This window comes from Neoarius graeffei, chromosome 10 (genome assembly GCF_027579695.1).
Source record: "Neoarius graeffei isolate fNeoGra1 chromosome 10, fNeoGra1.pri, whole genome shotgun sequence".
Lineage (NCBI taxonomy): Eukaryota > Metazoa > Chordata > Actinopteri > Siluriformes > Ariidae > Neoarius > Neoarius graeffei.
Genome location: NC_083578.1, coordinates 68034515 through 68059197, shown reverse-complemented (window position 1 = coordinate 68059197; position 24683 = coordinate 68034515). Strand labels below are relative to the sequence as shown.

Genomic DNA, 24683 nt, shown 5'->3' with positions numbered 1-24683 from the left:
ACCTTTTTGGAAGTGGAGTCCCTGCCATGGAAAGGCTTATATCCCAGCAGCATTGTTGAATTCTTGAATCTGATTGATCAGAAGGTGTTGATTAGTTTTCCATAACAGCATCTCTGACAACCAGGGGCGCAGATAGGATTTTTTGAACTGGGGGGGACTGAGCTGTCAGCAAATGATTCCATTTTGTGTGTGTATATATATATATATATATATATATATATATATATATATATATATATATATATATATATATATATATGTGTGTGTGTGTGTGTGTGTGTGTGTGTGTGTGTGTGTATATATATATATATATATATATATATACACACATTACCGTTCAAAAGTTTGGGGTCACTTTGAAATGTCCTTATTTTTGAAAGAAAAGCACAGTTCTTTTCAATGAAGATCACTTTAAACTAATCAGAAATACACTCTATACATTGCTAATGTGGTAAATGACTATTCTAGCTGCAAATGTCTGGTTTTTGGTGCAATATCTCCATAGGTGTATAGAGGCCCATTTCCAGCAACTATCACTCCAGTGTTCTAATGGTACAACACTGTAAACCCGAATAAGTTGAGTTTACTTAAAAAAATTGAGGAAAGTGGTTGCCTTAAAAAAAAAAAGTAATTATTAATGATTGAATTGAGTACCTTAAACTTACCAGAAGATTGTAAGTTTAAGTTACTCAATTCAATCATTAATAATTACTTATTTTTTTTAAGGCAACCACTTTCCTCAATTTTTTTAAGTAAACTCAACTTATTCGGGTTTACAGTGAATGTGTTTGCTCATTGCCTCAGAAGGCTAATGGATGATTAGAAAACCCTTGTACAATCATGTTAGCACAGCTGAAAACAGTTGAGCTCTTTAGAGAAGCTATAAAACTGACCTTCCTTTGAGCAGATTGAGTTTCTGGAGCATCACATTTGTGGGGTCGATTAAATGTTCAAAATGGCCAGAAAAATGTCTTGACTGTATTTTCTATTCATTTTACAACTTATGGTGGTAAATAAAAGTGTGACTTTTCATGGAAAACACAAAATTGTCTGGGTGACCCCAAACTTTTGAACGGTAGTGTGTATACATGTTATTTCACCTCCCTCACTGCCATCACCAGGAACTACCTGCAGGCCAGGACAATGATCACATTTTAACATAGCCTGTGGAAATCCAAAGTTTACACATTATCATCATGCACAGAAATTGCAAAACTGCAAAACTAGTTTTAAAACCGCTAAGTTCCAACTGTTAAACATAGCGAGAGGCTGGGCTACGTGTGTGTGTGTATAAAGTGTAAACCAGTGCATCCTGACTTTCTAACTATGCCTGTGTGTTGCGTGAGCGGCAGTCAGTCAACAACTCTTCGCAAAGTTTCCTTATGAAACAATATGCTCGCTGAAATTATGGCAGGGAACGCCAGATTAAACCTTAAAACTGCCTTCTGAGCACTGTATCTACAGGCTACCACCAAAAGAAGGAGGCTACCAGAAAAGCATCTCTACTCCGTACGATTTTACTTTCACTACGACATTACTTTGAACAGACTATCAAAAAATTGCAAGGTGATATGATAAAGTAAGGCACAGTTTGCTTACAGTCGTTGTTTTTTTGAAAAAACGATGCAATCTTTTTCTGCCTTTTGGCACCCTTCATCATGCCGTGTTGGGGTCCTGAACTAGGAGGAGCTGTCCCCGATATGCCTGTCAAACTTGTTGTGGGTAACCATAGCAACCAAGCTCGAGCTCGCAACCTGTGCAGTCTGCGCAGTTGCAACTATGTATGTAATGCTGTGCACCTCAATAAACCGAATGGTAATTAGTCTTTTGATTTTTCCGTGAGGTTTGCCTTATGCAAAGAAAGACAGCATAGACGTTTTTTCCTCCCTATAAGTGGGGGGGAACGAACAAGGTGAATTTAAATCTGGGTGGGACGAATCCCCCCCGTCCCCCCCTCTATCTGCGCCCGTGCTGACAACAGTGTCAGTTGTAATTCAAATGTTAGTTTTATATTAATACACTTGTTCTAATACCTTATTGTTACTATAGTAAAAACTCATTCACAGGAACATGTATAGACGTTGTGCCAAATAATTTAAACCCAATAATAAACAAGTTTAAAAATGTGTAGTTATTTAACAATGAAAAACATATCTTTGATATGGTCAGGTTTTCTGTATGTTGTCTTCTGTATGTTTATTTGGCATGTATGGAATGAGACTCCAGTGTCAGTGCTTTTTTTTTCACCTTGAAAGAGTCTTCAGGATAGAGGAGTCTGTGCTTTCTGGTTTAGCAATAACATGAAACAAAGGGAAAAAAACCCAGAGTGACTGTGTGTAACTGAGTAATAGTGTAACTACTTGGTAATAAGTTGGATCGTGGCTTTTCACATCATTCAATGTAATTATAGGCAGTTAAAAAGCATAATGTGTCATGCATAATAAATAAAAAAAAACACAAATGTTGACAAGTTGCTGTAGTATAAGAGGAATTAAGTAAAACTTTGGGGTGTTCACAGTAATTCCAACATACCACTGTCCAGTGTTCAATCCACATGATTAATAACCAGCTATTCAAACATTACATCCAGAAAGAACAGCCATATTTATTTGCTGCCATCAGAGCTTAATATTTCTGAACGTTCCACCCACAGAACCCAAAACAGTTACACTTACTAAAGTGCAGATTTATTATTATTATTATTATTATTATTATTATTATTATTATTTAGTAGTAGTAGTAGTGTTATTATTATTTAGTAGTAGTATGGGGGAAGCTATGGCCAAATGGTTAGAGAAACAGCTTTGGGACTAAAAGGTTGGTGGCCCTTGAGCAAGGCGCTTAATCCCCATTTGCTCCAGCAAGAGTGGTGGTATACCTTGTGTCTGATTAGCCAGAGAAAAACTGATGATGTGATTATCAGTTAGAGCACGAACCCAGACATAACTTAGTAGCAATTGTTGTTGTTCTTATATTCAAGTTAATATTATTAATACTTGTTTTTTATGTGCTTTGGTTAAACTCATGTTTAAATGAGTATATAACTATAATGAGTTAAACCAGTGTGGTATTCTGATGCTCGACTCTAATTGCTCAGAAGATGTGTATTATTTTTTGCATAACAGCGCAGGTAGTTCAGCTATAACATGAATGATAGGTTTATATTAATGCATTCTATCTAATAAGTTACAATGTGGGCGGCACGGTGGTGTAGTGGTTAGCGCTGTCGCCTCACAGCAAGAAGGTCCGGGTTCGAGCCCCGTGGCCGGCGAGGGCCTTTCTGTGTGGAGTTTGCATGTTCTCCCCGTGACTGCGTGGGTTTCCTCCGGGTGCTCCAGTTTCCCCCACAGTCCAAAGACATGCAGGTTAGGTTAACTGGTGACTCTAAAATTGACCGTAGGTGTGAATGGTTGTCTGTGTCTATGTGTCAGCCCTGTGATGACCTGGCGACTTGTCCAGGGTGTACCCCGCCTTTCGCTTGTAGTCAGCTGGGATAGGCTCCAGCTTGCCTGTGACCAGGGGCGCAGATACGTTTTTTGAACTGGGGGAGACAAAGCTGCCAGCAAACCAACCCCAACCCCACCCCCAACATGTGTTGTGCGAGGAACACTAGTTCCTCACACAACTAGTTCCTAGGAAAACTAGTTTTAAAACCGCTAAGTTCCAACTGTTAAACATAGCGAGAGGCTGGGCTGCGTGTGTGTAAAGTGTAAACCAGTGCATCCTGACTTTCTAACTATGCCTGTGTGTTGCGTGAGCAGCAGTCAGTCAACAACTCTTCGCAAAGTTTCCTTATGAAACAATATGCTCGCTGAAATTATGGCAGGGAACGCCAGATTAAACATTAAAACTGCCTTCTGAGCACTGTATCTACAGGCTACCACTGAAAGAAGGAGGCTACCAGAAAGGCATCTCTACTCCGTATGATTTTACTTTCACTACGACATTACTTTGAACAGACTATCAAAAACTTGCAAGGTGATATGATAAAGTAAGGCACAGTTTACTTACAGTCGTTGTTTTTTGAAAAAACGATGCAATCGTTTTCTGCCTTTTCAGTTTGGCACCCTTCATCATGCCGTGTTGGGGTCCAGAACTAGGAGCTGTCCCCGATATGCCTGTCAAACTTGTTGTGGGTAACCATAGCAACCAAGCTCGAGCTCGCAACCTGTGCAGTCTGCGCAGCTCAACCAAACGAATATCAGTCTTTGTTTTGTTTTATGTGAGTTGTTGCAACTATGTATGTACTGCTGTGCACCTCAATAAACCGAATGGTAATTAGTCTTTTGATTTTTCCGTGAGGTTTGCCTTATGCAAAGAAAGACAGCATAGACGTTTTTTCCTCCCTATAAGTGGGGGGGACCGAACGAGGTGAATTTAAATCTGGGTGGGACGAATCCCCCCCGTCCCACCTTCTATCTGCGCCCGTGCCTGCGACCCTGTAGAAGGATAAAGTGGCTAGAGATAATGAGAAGAGAAGTTACAATGTTCCACAATGTTCCACTTAAAATGCTCTCAGACAGGGAAACAGTCTGTTGTAGGGTTCTATAGAGAAGGTTTAAGAGTTTCTACAAAGGAACAAACCAAAAATTCTTAATTTTTTGGCTCTTTTTTCCTTCCCATTTGCTGATATCCAGCAAAAAACATTAACAGTCATCCAGCTGATGCTCCTGTTGCAGGACACAATCAGTTGGAAAGCATTTGAACCAAAGTCTGTTTAGGAATGATGTCACTTGTGCACTTCTCTATCTGTACAACAAACTCTTTACTGGAGCACATATCAATAATGACGTGTCTCAATAATATATAATAATAATATTATTTTAACATTATTTAATGTACAGGAAAGAGGATACTCCAGGACAAGGGTTGGAAGCATGTGCTTTAGGTTAACACGATAAAATCAATTCATTTTCTATGTCACTTATCCATTGTGGGTCCTTGGTGAGCTGGAGCAAATCGCAGCTGACATTGGGCGAGAAGTGGGTACACCCTGGTCATAGGTCACAAATCTCATCTCATCTCATTATCTCTAGCCGCTTTATCCTGTTCTACAGGGCCGCAGGCAAGCTGGAGCCTATCCCAGCTGACTACGGGCGAAAGGCGGGGTACACCCTGGACAAGTCGCCAGGTCATCACAGGGCTGGTCACAAATCTATCGCCAGGCTAACACAAAGAAACAGACAGCCATTCACACTCAAATTCACACTTATGGGTAATTTAGAGTAGCCAGTCGACCTAATTTATATATATTTGGACTGTGGGAGGAAACCAGAGCACCTGGAGGAAACCCACACAGGCACGACGAGAACATGCAAACTCCACACAGAAAGCCCCCAATCGGCTGCAAGCTTAGGACCCAGAACCTGCTTGCTGTGAGGCAACAGTGCTAACCACTGTACTACAAAATGTGAATAATTGGACTGGTTTTATTGTTCCTGATGGTGATGGTGATGATTGTAGTGATGTGGATTTACAGGACTTCAAACAAACTTTTACTTTCACTTTATTTATTAAATAATTTATTTAAGTTCTTACGGCGGCGTGGTGGTATAGTGGTTAGCACGGTCACCTCACAGCAAGAAGGTTCCGGGTTCGAACCCAGCAGCTGGCGAGGGCCTTTCTGTGTGGAGTTTGCATGTTCTCCCCGTGTCTGCATGGGTTTCCTCCGGGTGCTCCGGTTTCCCCCACGGTCCAAAGACATGCAGGTTAAGTTGATGTGGGGCGGCCTTGGGCTGAGGTGCCCTTGAGCAAGGTACCGAACCCCTGACTGCTCCCCAGGCGCTCTCCACTGCTCTGGGTGTGTGTGGCGTGTGTTCACTGCTTCAGATGGGTTAAATGCAGAGGTGCTTGAAGTGTGCATGTGACGAATAAAGGTTTCTTCTTCTTCTATAGATTCTGGTCGGCAGGTGAACTTCGGATGTATTTCATCATCCCAAGAGAACCGGAGCATCCCGAGCGCTTAGACCTCCTAAACTCTATCCAATGACAGAGACCGCGGTCTGCCGGCATTCCTACACCCCACCCTACACACACACACACACCTCCCACCCACACAGCTCAGTGCTCCAGTATCACTGAGAGAGAGAGAGAGAGAGAGTAGGGGATAAGAGATACATTACTGATGGCAGAGCGGAAGGTTCTCGCCAGCTGTTGATTCACGACTGCAGGAACGCCATCACACCTCGGCGGAACGGACACGCACTTGGCCGGAGGATGGGAAGAGAGCGCGCGCTGTCTGCACACGCGTCCTGGGCTCCACTGAGACCTTTATAACGATTTCAAAAAAGGAGGTGGGAGGAAAAAACCCCACAGAGAGAGAGAGAGAGACAGAGAGAAACACTTCCTCCAGCGCTCTGGCTCGGAGTCTATGTGGTGCGCGTGCCAGCTGTTGGGGAATACTTTTAAATGGCGCGCGGCAAGAGCCGCTCAGATCAGAGAGTGAAGAGCGGAGCGCGTGCAGCGAGCAGCCGTGATTAACGCGCACATTCAGCACGTCCCCACAGCGCGCAAACGTTTTCACACCGAGAGGTTTATTTGTGCCAAAGTGTTGCGCACTGGAGGACAGACTGAGCGATGTTTGGTTTTAGTAAAGCTCACGGCTCGCTCAGGATCCTCGGTGAGTCCGCCGCGCGCGCTACCGGCGCTTCTTCGCGCCTCTACTGCGCGTTTATCCTCCTCATCCTCATCCTCACACCACGCGTGGACTCGTCCTGGTGGTGAGTAACCTCTCTCTCTCTCTCTCTCTCTCTCTCTCGTGTGTGTTTGTGTGTGTGTGTGTATGAGAGATGTGATGTTCTTAACCCCCCCCCCATAATAATCCCTAAATTATAAGCAGTGCATCTGCTGGACTTCAGGAGCGCGCATGGAGTCTCCACTAGCAAAACTTCCAGAAGCGCGCACTAGTGAATATGGTGCATGTTTGGACATATCTCTCTCTCTCTCTCTCTCTCTCTCTCTCTCTCTCTCTCGTGTGTGTTTGTGTGTGTGTGTGTATGAGAGATGTGATGTTCTTACCCCCCCCCCCCCCCCCCCATAATAATCCCTAAATTATAAGCAGTGCATCTGCTGGACTTCAGGAGCGCGCATGGAGTCTCCACTAGCAAAACTTCCAGAAGCGCGCACTAGTGAATATGGTGCATGTTTGGACATATCTCTCTCTCTCTCTCTCTCTCTCTCTCTCTCTCTCTCTCTGTCTCCACTGAACCAGTGACCTTTAGTTGTATTTATTTTGCTTTTTGATTTGAATTTTAGCTTGATAATTGATAAAACTAATAAGACTGTATCACCCTGTCTCTTTATTATCTTACTGATAGATAGATAGATAGATAGATAGATAGATAGATAGATAGATAGATAGATAGATAGATAGATAGATAGATAGATTCTAAAAAATAAGGGTGCTTCAGTGGTTCTTCAAATCTCTGGATGGTTCCATGGAGAGTCAAAACTCTGTGATGAACCATTACATTATACAAAAGGTTCTTCACATTGGAAATGGTTCTTCAGAGCCTGGCATTCTCTTACCATTTGCTGGTCAATGCACATAGGCTATGTTTACATCTGTCTTCACTGCTCAAACAAATGGTTTAAATGGTTCTTTAAAGAACTGTTGCATGAAAGGTTCTTTGAAGCCCTGAAAAAGGTTCTTCTATGGCATCGCCCTGAAGAACCGGTACTGGCCCCATTATTTTTTAGAGTGTAGATGTGTACACACACACACACACACACACACACACACACACACACACACACACACACACACACACAATAACCTAACACATGATGGCTCTATGGAGGAAATGAAATTACACTGAAAAATAATATTGATATGTACCTGCATCTATTATACGATATAATATTCAAACTATGCTTCTCATTGAAATACAAACGTTATTTTTATGTTAATTCTTTATCATGTCGGAAATATTTTTCTTTCTTACTTTCAATTCAAATGAAGGTCACCATCAACTCAATAGCTATCACTGTATCAAAAGCCCAAGAATCTGGAGATATGTTTTGAAATTCTTGCAAAAATCTGGATCATATCTGGGGATTTTTTTTTTTTTTTTTACAACACCATGATCGGAAAGTACCCAACATGGATTTCATTATATATTGGTCATAGTTTGACTTATCTGGGCAAAACCATCTCTGGATTCTAGGGTATTTTGTGTAGTGTATATAATCAGCTTTGGTGCAGTTTTATGTCAGAATTATGGTCTGTAATTTTTTTCTGCGACATTTCTGTGGTGTTTTGCCAGCTACAGTAACTCAGCAACAGACTAATAGAGAAATAAATGCAGCCTAATAAATGTAATCTGTATCAGGCCTGCTTGGCTCGAGGCATACTCTCAGCTCAGCTGGAGAGTCCGACGCAATGAGGCACAACTGTAATTACCCCCCCACCCCCACCCCACCCACACACACAGATGATGTATGTATATACATACAGTACCAGTGAAAAGGTTGGACACACTCATTCATAGGTTTTTCTGTATTTTTACTATTTTCTACATTGTAAAACAATACTGAAGACATCAAAACTATGAAATAACATCTGGAACATATATGGAATTATGTGGTAAACAAAAAGTGTTTTTATAGTGCCAGTCAAAAGTTTGACCAGACCTTCTAATTCAATGATTTTTCTTTGTTTTTATTAATTAAAAGACACTTAATGTCTTAAAGTAATGATGGATATCGTTTCTCTTTACAGCTGAGCGGTTCTTGACATAATATGGATAACTACAGTTGTGGAATAGGGCTATTTACTGTATTTTTATTATATACTATTTACTGTTTGATCTCTAACACATTAAGAAGGCAAGAAATTGCACTAATTAACTTTTGACGAGGCATCTGTGAATTGAAAAGCATTCCAGGTGACGACCTCATGAAGCTGGTTAAGATAATGCCAATAGCGTGCAAAGCATCATCAAGGTAAACGCTGGCTACTTTTGAAGAATCTAAAAGATAAAACATATTTTTAACACTTTTTCATTTACCACATAATTCCATATATGTTCCATATGTCATTTCATAATTTTGATGTCTTCAGTGTTGTTCTACAATGTAGAAAACATTGAAAATACAGAAAAACCTATGAATGAGCAGGTGTGTCTAAACCTTTGACTGATACCATATGAACATATATGAACATATATATGAGCTTACATGAACATAATAATGTTTCTTTCAAGAAAATTCAATCACCATGTCCAGTAACATCATGTGAAATATGAAAATAAATATATTAGACCATTTCTAGTGACTTGACCACTATCTAATGTCACTATCAACTTGTAATAAGTCAGGTGACCTCAGTAGCGAGGGACACTGACCAAAGATATGGAGAAGACAATCTCTCTCTCTCTCTCTCTCTCTCTCAGCAACTTTCACACACAATACAGTCATTAACATTTACACACACACACACACACACACACACACACACACACACACACACACACACACACACACACACACACACACACACACACACACACACCCCATTCAAAATCAAAGTGCTTTTTTGATTGTTTATGGTTTGTTTTGTGAGTGTATGTGTGCACACAATCAGGGTTACAGTTGATCTGCCTATAAGATCAAGGGACTCTGAGGTCAGACCGCTGATTTAAGTCTTACATTCCTTTCTTACACACACACACACACACACACACACACACACACACACACACACACACACACACACACACACACACACAGTATGAGAAGAGAACTCCAGAACCCTTGGTTTAAATGTAATAGTAAAATATAGACACATATGCAAATACACACACAGACTGTCAAAGTAACTCTGTAGTTGAAATTTTCATTTGAATTAACAGTGGAACAGCTTTTCAATTACATTACCCCAATATACCTGAAATGCATGCGCTCTACATTCAGTTCAGAAATGTTCTATGATTTACAGACCTGGACGTCACTCAAGTCTCAGTGAACCATCTCATATTAATGTCCACAAACAGTTAAAATATTTGTGTTCAACTATTCTGATGGCATCGTGAACATGGAATTTGGAGCTCTTTACAACAAATTGTTTAGAAAACTATGGCAAGAAGGAATCTCACAGTTGTATGACTTACTTGGAGAACTGTAATAAATGCTTTCATAATTTCATAATTTCATTGCTATGTTCTTTTGACATTTGTTCAGTACACTTTAAAGGGCCAATCAGCTATCAGGCATTTTTCTTTTTCATATCAATAGCAAAGACTAACTAAATGAAAACAGAGAACTTTAGCATGTGCTTTATAAATAAAATCACCACTAAAATTCATATATATATATATATATATATATATATATATATATATATATATATATATATATATATATATATATCTTTACAAGCCATTCATTTTATATTAATATTTATTAAAACTAAAGGTTAGGGCTAGACTTGTGTTTTTACTAATATTTGGCTTTTCTAATGACTTTATGCAACATCATTCTTGCGCGTACATTTAATAAAATGTCTGAGATATGGATGTACAAGCGGACTAAAAATAAAATAAATTAGACTTTTCTAACTTATGCAGCTTAGACAACGAAAACCACTGGTTCTCAATGTCCAGGATGCATAGCCATGGGGTTTTTGTGGGTTTTTTGGGGGGGTTTTTTTCACCATCAATTACTTGTATTATCATAGTTATTAGATATATTATCAAGTTCTTATAATTATTAGCCTATTTGACTGGTCACTTAAATTGATCATGTTTATTCCAAATCTTAGTAACCGAAAAACAAGTCGCCTTTTAAACTGTGGGAGCTTGGACCTAATGTGTTCTGTCGGCAGAAATTACACGAATAAAAAGTTTTCTGGCTGCAATAACTATTTAGCAAAAATATTATTGTACACATTTATATACCAAGCCTGATCTTTGAAGAAGAAAGTTGGATTATGGGGCTCCGTGAAATCTACGTATTTTACAGTTAAAGGGGTCCCTTGCTGCAGCAGGTTTGAGAGCCCCTGACTTAGACAACAAAGATGGGAAGATAGACAAGGACATGTTCACTTTCCAGGTTATTATTCCTTCCTTTTATAGCATATTTTAGTAACTCGAGTGAAAGATTTATTTAATAAATGTAGCTACAAGAGTAGGGAATGTAACTGCAGACCTCCTGATGTACCCTTGAGGTTAACTTTACAGTTAATTGTAACCACAGGGAACATTCATAATAATGAGACTCTTCTAGTTCCATCAAATTTGGCTTTCCTCAATTTAATGGTTTTAAGTCATGAATGCTAAAGGACCTGTTTCAGAAATTAAACAAAAAAGCCTCAATTTTGGAGCACATAATTTTGTTGCATAATAGCAAGCATATTGTTTTTGTGAACATTTAGCACATCGAAAGGCTGCAAGTTATGTGGTTTATGTCTTTCTAGCCTCCATTAACTTGTTGTTTGGGCAAATTAGGTTGGTTTTGTAAACTAACGCTGACATATTGTTATAAGCAAGTACTTTAATTTTCTCAGTGGCCTTCTGAGAGAGCGAGTGAGCGAGAGAGAGAGAGAGAGAGAGAGAGAGAGAGAGAGAGAGAGAGAGTAGTTCTGCTTTATTGGCTCTTTAGCCACCCTAACGAGGGGCAAATCACCGCAGTCATGCATTCTTTACCCAGTCAAGCCTAACCATATCTGATCCCTCGCTCTCTCACACACACACACATGCGATAGGGGTTCCAGAGTGTGTTTTTACGGTGTGTTGTTACAGTCCTGTGGATAATGATTTACCGCAGCAGTAAAAGCCCCTCTCCATCCCACCATCATGTGTGAAACCTCCATTGTGTGTGTGTGTGTGTGTGTGTGTGTGTGTGTGTGTGTGTGGGCTTTGTATAAGGTACCACCCTCTCTGTATTACCCAGTTAACCATATGAGTGGCACAGGACCAGACATAAGTGAACAGGTTCCACTTGGAAAGGGCTTCAGTGGAGTGATGTAGACCAGGTGTCAGCTGAGGATCAGCCTCCGTACACTAATCCATGATGAAGTTTATACGAACTGCAGAGAAACACCTGGGGAACTAACTGCATTTTCACTTTGAATTTAGCAGTGGCAGCCTACAGTGCCTTGCAAAAGTATTCATACCCCTTGAACTTTTTCACATTTTTCCACCTTACAACCACGAACTTAAAAGTTTTTTTATTGAGATTTTATGTGATAGACCAACACAGAGTAGCACATAATTGTGAAGTGAAACAAAAATGATAAATGGTCTTCAAAATTTTAAACAAAAATCTGAAAAATGTGATGTGCATTAGTATTCAGCCCCCCTGTGTCAATACTTTGTAGAGCCACCTTTTGCTGCAATTACAGCTGCAAGTCTTTTGTGGTATGTCTCTACCAGCTTTGCACATCTAGACACTGAAATTTTTGCCCATTCTTCTTTGCAAAATAGCTCAAGCTCAGCCGGATTGGATGGAGAGTGTCTGTGAACAGCAATTTTCAAGTCTTGCCACAGATGCTCAATGGGATTTAGGTCTGGACCATGACTGGGTCATTCTAACACATGAATATTCTTTGATCTAAACCATTCCATTGTAGCTCTGGCTGTATGTTTAGGGTCATTGTCTTGCTGGAAGGTGAATCTCCTTCCCAGTCTCAAGTCTTTTGCAGCCTCCAACAGGTTTTCTTCCAGGATTGCCCTGTATTTAGCTCCATCCATCTTCCCATCAACTTTGACCAGCTTCCCTGTCCCTGCTGAAGAAAAGCATCCCCATAGCATGATGCTGCCACCACCATGTTTCACAGTGGGGATGGTGTGTGCAGGGTGATGAGCAGTGTTAGTTTTCCACCACACATAGCGCTTTGCATTTAGGCCAAAAATTTCAACTTTGGTCTCATCTGACCAAAGCACCATCTTCCACATGTTTGCTGTGTCCCCTACATTTCTTATGCCTGTCTTTCAACAATGGCTTTCTTCTTGCCATTCTTCCAAAAAGGCCAGATTTGTGGAGTGTATGACTTATAGTTGTCCTGTGCACAGATTCTCCCACCTGAGCTGTGGATTTCTGCAGCTCCTCCAGAGTGATCATGGGCCTCTTGGCTGCTTCTCTGACCAGTGCTCTCCTTGCTCGCTCTGTCAGTTTAGGTGGACGGCCATGTCGTGGTAGGTTTGCAGTTGTGCCATACTTTTTCCATTTTTGAACGATGGATTGAACAGTGCTTCTTGAGATGTTCAGAGCTTGGGATATTTTTTTTATAACCTAACCCTGCTTTAAACTTCTCCAGAACTTTATCCCTGACCTGTCTGGTGAGTTCTTTGGTCTTCATGATGCTGTTTGTTCTTCAGTGTTCTCTAACAAACCACTGAGGCCTTCACAGAACAAGTGTATTTATGCTGAGAGTAAATTACACACACTAGGACTCTATTAACTAATTAGATAACTTCTGAAGGCAATTGATTGCACTGGATTGTATTTAGAGGTATCAGAGTACAGGGGGTTGAATACTAATGCACACCACATTTTTCAGATTTTTATTTGTTTAAAATTTTGAAGACCATTTATCATTTTTGTTTCACTTCACAATTATGTGCTACTCTGTGTTGGTCTATCACATAAAATCTCAATAAAAAACTTTTAAGTTCATGGTTGTAAGGTGGAAAAATGTGAAAAAGTTCAAGGGGTATGAATACTTTTGCAAGGCACTGTAACTATACCACTGAACATATCTGAACATTTAAATGACAGCATTTGTTTAATCCTCGTCATCTGCTTCAATTAAAAGGCCAGTTTTAATATTTATAGCACGTGGATTTAGATTGAAAGTTGAAAGTTACCCAGCGAAGAACTCAGCTGGCAAAACCTTTGGAATACATCTTCTTCTGCTGCTCAAATTATGGTCGAATTTGGAAGATGCCTTGTTTTCATGATGACGGTGATCTTTTTTTCATGATGATGGTGATGATGATTTTTGTGATCTTTATGTAGAGGCAAGGTGAATGTGTAGGTGGAAAAACATTTTTTGTATTAATCCAGAAGCACTAAAATGCACCAGATGTAACTACTTCATCTCTGATAAGCAATCTAGAAAGGTCATTTATGTCTTATAAATATCTCTTAAACACACCTTTGGCTATTTGGCTCAACTTTCCATTAAAAAAATGCTGCAACTCATTATCTGCGATAACCTGGCGACTTGTCCAGGGTGTACCCCACCTCTCACCCATAGTCAGCTGGGATAGGCTCCAGCTTGCCTGCAACCCTGTAGAACAGGATAAGCGGCTACAGATAATGGATGGATGGATGGATGGATGCATTGCAACTCATTATATGCTGCAACTCATAGATCATAGGTCAAGCAAATTTGCTGATTCTGATCGTCAACACATTATTTAGATGTGTCCAAAATTATGCCCACCTACCAGGGATTTAGTTGCACATACAGTATATTAAAGTAGCTGTTTTATATATAGACACAGATTGTTTCAATAAACACAAATGTCTAAAAATTCATTGTGGAGTTCGCAGTGGAGTTCCAAAATGTAGCTAAATTTATCTATTTAACGCCAAATACCTAACACAGCCAATATTGTAAAAAAATCATCATACCTATGGCATAATTTCAGCTAAATGCTTATCCAACCTTGTGTGTCCACTGGGTGTTAACTTTAGAAACTGGGTATAGCTTTGGCTACACTTTTCCTATACAAATAATCATACAATAATTTTACATAAAGTATATTTATGAAGAATATATTTCAAAAGCAACAATATTGAGAATCTATACTTATTTCAAAAACTGTTTCTACCATGCAAGAGAATATGCTGTGATTGGCCCATGGCTTCAATCAACATTCAGTGTGAGCTCAACAAAGGAATAACTAGCTTTCTAAATAAGTACTTAGTAAATAAGTACTCTACTATATTTGCGCATGAAAACATATGCCATGAGGCAACATGGTATCCTGCTTAAAAATTCAGAACAATTTTTGTGTAGGATTTGTAGGAAAAGTTACGCCGGGATCAGGCCACACAAATTCAGCCCAATTTTGACACGATTTCCTGTGAATATGAACGTCAGGAAAGATGAATGTGTCTTGTAGTGTGACATAATCGAAGAACAGTAATGTGGTGTTTGGAATGTCCCACAAAACCCTGAAGAAAAATCTAGCATATCAGATTTTTTTTTGTATTTTCTCGCGTAGACAACTCCTATGATGTGTTCCTTTACATTCCTTCTGTAGCCATGATTAACTATTTCTTGACTCTCTTCTCTGATGATGGCAAGGACATGAACAATGATTGGTCGGGGTCAAACTTGCAGCGTTGCTGATCTCCCGACCAAGACATGGCAAGAATATATGGCACTATGATGGCCATTGTGCCTTCAGGAGGCTCCGATCAAATGTTTGGGAGCAAAGGGGTATTAGCCTCAGTACCAAGCTCAAGGCCCGCCAGGCCATAGTCATCACTGCACTCCTTTACACCTGCGAAGCCTGGACTGTATACAGCAGACACACCCAACAGCTTTAACCATTTCCGTAGAACCTGTTTCCGCAGGCTGATAAAAATTAGATGGGAAGATCACATCCCTGACACAGAGATCCTCACCCATGCCACCATGCCCAGTATACACACCCTCCTTAAGAAGGCACAGGAAAGATTGGCTGGACACTTCCTGTGCATGAATGATCAGTGCATCCCCAAGGTGCTTTTATATGGTGAGCTAGCAGATGGCAATTGTCAAGTTGGACATCCCAAGCTCCACTTCAAAGCCAACCTCAAGGCCACCCTGAAAAGCCTTGAAATTCCTGTCAACACCTGGGAAGACCATGTCCTAGATTGACCATCATGGCACAGCCTGATCACAGAGCCTTGGCTGAAAGTGAATGGGCAGCGCAGAAAGCAAGAGCAATTAGCTCCTCTGCCCGGCCACCTTCTGGCCCAAAGTGTACAAACTGCGGCAGACATTTCCGTGTCCATATCAGCTTCATCAGCCACCTACGAACACATTCAACCAACAACCAGTGAAATGATGTCCTGGCCATTATTGATGAACAATCACCAATTGATGGACGAACAACGATAACAACATGATTGCCAATGAATATTGTGTAGTCTGATCCTGGCATTTGGACTGGGCTCAGTGTATGTACATTTCATTGAAATCGCCAATAAAAAGCTTTTGAACAGCTAGTGTTTTTATGTTTTGTTACAGTTTAATCACTATTATTGCCAAACAAAAATGACAGAATAGCAGTTAAAAAAGAAAACTTAGATCTTTATAGACTCTGTGGAACTTGTGGTTGATCTGAGTTCTTTATTTAAGTCAGGCACATGATGGGTAAACTCATTCAGCCTACAGATAAAATACTCATAAACAGTACAGTATTAACTTTAAAATATAAATATAAGACATGATACAAGTGCCTAATTACCATGACATAGATTTTGGCCTTTTCTTTTCCAATTGTAGATTCCTAGATTGTAATGTTTCTCAATTCAATAAACAAACATTGGGTGTTAAAAAAAGTTTGCCTCACAATGTATATGAAATCAAATAAAATATCTCATCTCATCTCATTATCTCTAGCCGCTTTATCCTTCTACAGGGTCGCAGGCAAGCTGGAGCCTATCCCAGCTGACTACGGGCGAAAGGCGGGGTACACCCTGGACAAGTCGCCAGGTCATCACAGGGCTGACACATAGACACAGACAACCATTCACACTCACACCTATGGTCAATTTAGAGTCACCAGTTAACCTAACCTGCATGTCTTTGGACTGTGGGGGAAACCGGAGCACCCGGAGGAAACCCACACGGACACGGGGAGAACATGCAAACTCCACACAGAAAGGCCCTCGCCGGCCCCGGGGCTCGAACCCAGGACCTTCTTGCTGTGAGGCGACAGCACTAACCACTACACCACCATGCCGCCCAAATAAAATATAACTGTGTTCAAATGTGTCTGTTTTATTTTTTCAGGTTCCTGTTTCTGTGAATATGTATTTCGTGTATTTCTAAGAAATTGAGATGAAATATCACACATCACACATCACATTATCTCTAGCCGCTTTATCCTTCTACAGGGTCGCAGGCAAGCTGGAGCCTATCCCAGCTGACTACGGGCGAAAGGCGGGGTACACCCTGGACAAGTCGCCAGGTCATCACAGGGCTGACACATAGACACAGACAACCATTCACACTCACATTCACACCTACGGTCAATTTAGAGTCACCAGTTAACCTAACCTGCATGTCTTTGGACTGTGGGGGAAACCGGAGCACCCGGAGGAAACCCACGCGGACACGGGGAGAACATGCAAACTCCGCACAGAAAGGCCCTCGCCAGCCCCGGGGCTCGAACCCAGGACCTTCTTGCTGTGAGGCGACAGCGCTAACCACTACACCACCGTGCCGCCTGAGATGAAATATGATATTTAAAATTAAGTAATATTTAACAGTTATTCCACGAAATTGAGTTGTATATGAGCTGATAGCCAATGAGGTGCATAACACCAAGTTGGTTATAAACCAGGTACAACGAGATTGAGTGGAATAACTGTTTTATTCTATCCATATTCGCTGGATTTTGAGAAACAGAGCATTTTTATTTTTATTTTTTGCAAATTCAATAAATAAAAATTTTATACAAAACATCTGACAAAATAATTTCTGCTTAGAATGTAAACAAACTAGTGAAATGACTGTAGCAATTTGTAAAAAAAATGCTATGATAATAATTCTTGAAAAATAAAAAAATACGTTCTTACCATCAAATACTTTTATTCCATATTTTGTTCTTTTTTTGTATTTTGGGGGTTTTCTTCTGCTTCTTTTTCTTCTTCTTTAGGGTTTTTTGGCAGTTGGCAAACCAATTTAAAGGTGCATTGCTGCCACCAACTGGGCTGGAAGGTGGAACAGGAGCTGGGGGGGGCACTATATTCTTTTAGCTATTTCTGTTTCTTTTAAATACTTGATAACAAAGTGATATATCTGACCTGATGTGCGCCACCATTTTGTTTTTCTCTACTCACGGTATATGAGCTGATATCCTAGTAGTAGGGTAGCCAATCAGAGCGCATGATTGCTCATATCCAGTGAATGTGGATAGAATAATACAGTATATAAAATCAAAATAGAAAATCTTGCTCTATGAGATTATCATTGCTACATCGTGAACAGAGCAGGAGGGGTAATCTGTACTTTGTGTGTGTGCACGCATGCACGTGCATGTGTGTATCTCATAATGCCTTATGAGGACAGAAAGTACCCTGCTGTATCTCCAACAACAGCTAAGACACAGTAGCTGTTAATAGGAATGTTAAAGATAAAAACAGAGTGGGAAAGTCAGAGACAAACAGTGTGTATATAGTATGTGCCAGTCTTGGTTAAGGGGCGTTAGGGAAATGGTAAACAAACGGTGGGCTGTGATGGAATGAGTACATCCATAACAGGAGTGGAAACTGGAGGGAGCAAGAGCAATGGCTCCTGCTATCTTTCAAGCTTTAGCAAATTTGTGAGCGATGGCAGCAGTTATCATAGGTTCCTGATTACATCAGGACAATAACAAAAGTGAATTTTGACACCGCTCGATATTTCTCAATGTTTTCATATGAAATAATTGCACACATTCATCTTGGACACCACTGGGGATGCTCCAGTCATGCCTTATTGATCAAGACAGGGGAGGGGATCTCAGTGGGGGGAAAAAACAACAACAACACAGACCCCATATACACAGTTTCATTTTATGTGTTTAATCGACTATTTATTTACTGACACCATTAAAGTGTTTATTCCTGAACTTTCCACCCAAAGCACATCACACAGCTTCACTTTGTTGTTAAACCATTATAGCTGCTGGATGTAAGATTTTGGAATTTCGCCCTCTCTTGCAGAAAAATGTTATTGCAAGCTATTTGTGAATGAATAATGTACAACATTGGTTCTACCATGGCAGCATGGTGGTGTAGTGGTTAGCACTGTTGCCTGACAGCAAGAAGGTTCTGGGTTCAAGCCCAGTGGCCAACAAGGGCCTTTCTGTGTGGAGTTTGCATGTTCTCCCTGTGTCTGCATGGGTTTCCTCTGGGTGCTCCAGTTTCCCCCACAGTCCAAAGACATGCAGGTTAGGCTAATTGGTGGATCTTAAGTGAATGTGAATGGTTGTTTGTCTCTATATGTCAGCCCTGCGATGATCTGGTGACTTGTCCAGGGTGTACCCTGCCTCTCGCCCATAGTCAGCTGGGATAGGCTCCAGCTTGCCCATGACCCTGCATAGGATAAGCGGTTACGGATAATGGATGGTTCTACCATGCCTTTGTCCACTTCATGGAATAGTTTCACAGCATCGAGTGCCCAGTCAGTACACTTTCAGCTTTAGTCACACCACACTAAGTAGTATGCTTCAATAGTAATACCATCAATTATATATTGACAAACTATGTAATATGATAATAAGCAGTTTAAGATGCAAAGTACTTAGAACTAGTAGGATATAATTATTTGCTGAATTTCTTCTCTTTTACAAAATATTATGAAATGTCATTGTGCACATCAGTGCGACTGAGTACCAGGTGAAAGAACAAAACCTCTCGGCTGCTCCGTAAAATTCCACAGTGGCAGACACAAATTAGCCCACCAACTCTGTCTATCTAAAAGAGATTGTAAAATGCTATCACGTCTGATTGCTTCCAATGTATGCACTTGTACTTATATAACCAAATCTGTATAGTTTAGCTCAGTTGGATAAGGCGCCATATAATAAATCCGGGGACCCGGGTTCGATTCCGACCCGAGGTCATTTCCCGATCCCTCCCTGTCTCTCTCTCCCCCTCATTTCCTGTCTTTACACTGTCCTATCCAATAAAGGTGAAAAAAGCCCAAAAAAATATCTTTAAAAAAAAAGGCATGAGCCAGATAGTATTAGCAGGCTAATCAAAACAGATCAAAAACACAGTCTAAGTTAGACACTGAGATGCTCCAGATGACTCACTCTCACCTTACAGTGGTGCTTGAAAGTTTATGAACCCTTTAGAATTTTCTATATTTCTGCATAAATATGACCTAAAACATCATCAGATTTTCACACAAGTCCTAAAAGTAGATAAAGAGAACCCAGTTAAACAAATGAGACAAAAATATTATACTTGGTCATTTATTTATTGAGGAAAATGATCCAGTATTACATATCTGTGAGTGGCAAAAGTATGTGAACCTCTAGGATTAGCAGTTAATTTGAAGGATGAAATTAGAGTCAGGTGTTTTCAATCAATGGGATGACAAATCAGGTGTGAGTGGGCACCCTGTTTTATTTAAAGAACAGGGATCTATCAAAGTCTGATCTACACAACACATGTTTGTGGAAGTGTATCATGGCACGAACAAAGGAGATTTCTGAGGACCTCAGAAAAAGCGTTGTTGATGCTCATCAGGCTGGAAAAGGTTACAAAACCATCTCTAAAGAGTTTGGACTCCACCAATCCACAGACAGACAGATTGTGTACAAATGGAGGAAATTCAAGACCATTGTTACCCTCCCCAGGAGTGGTCGACCAACAAAGATCACTCCGAGAGCAAGGCGTATAATAGTTGGCGAGGTCACAAAGGACCCCAGGGTAACTTCTAAGCAACTGAAGGCCTCTCTCACATTGGCTAATATTAATGTTCATGAGTCCACCATCAGGAGAACACTGAACAACAATGGTGTGCATGGCAGGTTTGCAAGGAGAAAGCCACTGCTCTCCAAAAGGAACATTGCTGCTCATCTGCAGTTTGCTAAAGATCACGTGGACAAGCCAGAAGGCTATTGGAAAAATTTTTGTGGATGGATGAGACCAAAATAAAAATTTTTGGTTTAAATGAGAAGCGTTATGTTTGGAGAAAGGAAAAGACTGCATTCCAGCATAAGAACCTTATCCCATCTGTGAAACATGGTGGTGGCAGTATCATGGTTTGGGCCTGTTTTGCTGCATCTGGGCCAGGACGGCTTGCCATCATTGATGGAACAATGAATTCTGAATTATACCACCAAATTCTAAAGGAAAATGTCAGGACATCTGTCCATGAACTGAATCTCAAGAGAAGGTGGGTCATGCAGTAAGACAATAACCCTAAGCACACAAGTCATTCTACCAAAGAATGGTTAAAGAAGAATAAAGTTCATGTTTTGGAATGGCCAAGTCAAAGTCCTGACCTTAATCCAATCGAAATGTTGTGGAAGGACCTGAAGCGAACAGTTCATGTGAGGAAACCCACCAACATCCCAGAGTTGAAGCTGTTCTGTACGGAAGAATGGGCTAAAATTTCTCCAAGCCGGTGTGCAGGACTGATCAACAGTTACCAGAAATGTTTAGTTGCAGTTATTTCTGCACAAGGGAGTCACACCAGATACTGAAACCAAGGTTCACATACTTTTGCTACTCACAGATATGTAATATTGGATCATTTTCCTCAATAAATAAATGACCAAGTATAATATTTTTGTCTCATTTGTTTAACTGGGTTCTCTTTATCTACTTTTAGGACTTGTGTGAAAATCTGATGATGTTTTAGGTCATATTTATGCAGAAATACAGAAAATTCTAAAGGGTTCACAAACTTTCAAGCACCACTGTATATACAGTACACTCACTATCTACTTCAATAGGAGCACCTGCATACCTACTCATTTACGCAGTTACCCAAATGGGCAGATTAGTTTGAGCTGCCAGAAAGGATTTAATAACTCAATCACTCTGTACAACCATGGTGAGAAGAAAAGCATCTCAGGATGCACAAAACATCAAACCCTGATGTGGATGGGATACAACAGCAGAAGACCACATTAAGTGCCACTCCTCCCAGCCAAGAACAAGAATATAAGTTTATCATCGGCACAGGCTCCCAAACGGGACTGTTGAGATTTAAAATAAAAATAAAAAATCATCTGGTCTGTTTCAGGTCTTCAGCTGTCCAGTTTGATGACCTCAGATTACTGTTCTTGGATGACAGAAGTGAAACCTGATTTGGTCTTCTGTTGTTGTAGCCCATCCACCTCAAGGTTTGATGTGTTCTGAGAGTCTGAGGCTACATCCACACGACAACGGCAACGAGATGTTATTTAAAAAAATATCGCGTCCATATGGGCAACGATCAGTAAAATATCAGGTCCATATGGCAACGCAACGCTTGCTGAAAACGATGCAATACACATGCCACACCTCTAGGGGCGCTGTAAGACGGTCCCTTCGGAGACACCAGAACAATAGAAGAAGTAAGGATGCATGCGCATAAACTATTATGCGCAAGACTTCATATTAGCCACAAAGTCAGAAAAATCTGTTCGTAAAATTACATTATAATGACCAAATACAATGAAAAGTATTTTTCCAGTCTCACCTGTGAAAGGTAATCCCATGTGATCTCGTTTGGACGGTAAACCTGTTGGTACAGTTAAACGCAGCACATGAATGAGGCATCTTTATTCTCCGCTTTGACCCATCCAATATGGCGGCGAGGATGACATATGATTCTACACGTCTTTAATGGTCCGGAATAAATTGAATGCTACACGTTGATGGATTAATTTGTTCTTCTTCGCCCTTTTTGAGGAATGTATTGTAGGACTTAAACCAACATTTGAAGAGGTGAGATCGCTCCTTTTTTCCCTATTTTTGCTGGCGGGATTGACACTCTCTCTCTCTCTCTCTCTCTCTCTGCACCATTACACAATAAATATTCACAGTGAAAATATTTTGTAAGCGCGTTTCATGAACCAAGTTATAGGATTTGTTGACAACTCGCATCGAGTTCATTACACTTCTACCCGGCGTGAAGCACTCACAGTCATGTGGTTGTGACATCATTGTAAACAAATCCGTTCTACTCATCCAGACGACTTCGCAACGGCAACGTTGCCAGATCTTTCCACTCTGGAACCCGTTCTCAAAAGATTGCGTTTTGGGGCACCCAAAACGCCGGTGCCGTGTGGACGCCAGGCCTAAACGATAAACAATTGTATCGGATTCACCTGAATCTGTTGCCGTGTGGACAGGGCCTGAGATTGCACTCCATGGTTGCATTGAGTGATCATATGGGTTACTATAGACTTCCTGTCAGCACAGCTCAGTCTGGTCATTCTCCTCTGATTGCTGTCATCCGCAAGCTGTTTCACCCTGCAGATCCTCCACTCATGGGATGGTTTTTTTCCCACACCAATCTGTTTAAATTCTACAGACTGTTGTGTGTGAAAACCCCAGGAGATCAGAAGTTTCTGAAATACTCAAACCAGCCCATCTAGCACCAACACCCATGCCACAGTGACAGTCACAGAGATCACATTTACCCTCATTCTGGTGTTTGATGTCAACATTAACTGAAGCGCTTGACCAGTACCTGCATGATTTTATGCACTGTGCTGCTGCCAAATGATTATCTGATTGGATAACCATATAAATGAGCATGTATATAGGTGTTCCTATTAAAATCATTGGTGAGTGTATATCCAAGTTTGAAATGCTTAAATACAGTGAAACACCTCCCAATACTCATGAGCTAAACAACCTCACAACTGGCTAGTGATGCAAATTCTACAAGTTGACTATTATTCACTCGCTTCCCACCTAATTAGAGAACAAATAAATATCTTATCTGTTCAAGAACAAAGAAGATTTTTCCTTCTTATAGTGGTATATTAATTCTCACTCTGACTCCTCTTCGGTTTGTACTCTCTAGATTAGATTAGATTAGATTAGATAAGATTAGATTAGATTAGATTAGATTAGATTAGATTAGATTAGATTAGATTAGAACTTTATTGATCCCTTTGGGAGGGTTCCCTCAGGGAAATTAAGATTCCAGCAGCATCATTACAGGATAAACAGAGAACAGAAAATAGAGAAAAAACTTCTAGATAAGTATTTACATCTTTCTCTCTCTTTCTTCTGACTGGTTGCTCACTCTGTCTGTCACCATGTAGTCAGGCTTCTTTCATGCCTGAAGTTGCACCAAGGTGACGTTTAGTGTATCTGAGCTACTGTATGACGCATACATAAATTTCCCACTGATTCTGATCAGTAGCAATAAATATGAATTACTATGTCCATGAAGTGTATCTATCACTAAATCCTATGAAGTGTAGCTTTAAAGGGCTGATGACACGAACATGACTCTATGCAATTTCTTAAATAAACTATACAACATGGCAAACATGTTAGATTTCTGTTATAATTACGTGAAAAGAAGCTGTTGTTATGCAAATATCCAACTTTTAATTGCACAGCGCAAGAAAACTGGGTCCGTGGCTCGCGGCCATGCTGTGACATCAGCGGGAGAACACGCTGCGGTTCACTGGCTGTTCTACTCTGGTTCTACTCAATGGAAATGGCGCATGAAAACGTCGGTGAACTCTCTAGTGCTAGCTCTTCCTCTTCTGGGAGTCTAGAATTGTGTTGATCTCTTCCGAATAGAATCTATGATAGCCTACCCTCTTTACCCTTTGCCTCTCGTTGCTAGGCGGCAGTTACATGAAAGCCGCAAGCTTTCACAAGCAAATACATGACTGATATCACGCCGACTTTATGATTACATTTATGATTATTATGTAGAATCTATAGCTCTACGTACCTTTATCTTATGTCGTTTCACAACACATGTTCTGACAGGAGGACTGTCTTTGGATCCGGCATAGCTACTAGTAGACCCCCTCCGGAATACTGGCAGTGTTGCCAGATTG

The 24683-nt window shown here is 40.6% G+C and overlaps 1 protein-coding gene across 1 annotated transcript in view; it reads left to right on the top strand.

The window, feature by feature from the left end:
• Positions 1–6100: 6100 nt before the first annotated feature.
• wnt2bb (wingless-type MMTV integration site family, member 2Bb) overlaps positions 6101–24683 on the top strand; it is a 42079-nt gene continuing 23496 nt past the window's right edge. Inside the window, exon 1 of the mRNA XM_060932155.1 lies at positions 6101–6719. Within this exon, the coding sequence (XP_060788138.1) occupies positions 6577–6719 (143 nt within the window). The 5' untranslated portion in view covers positions 6101–6576. The remainder of the gene's footprint in view (positions 6720–24683) is intronic.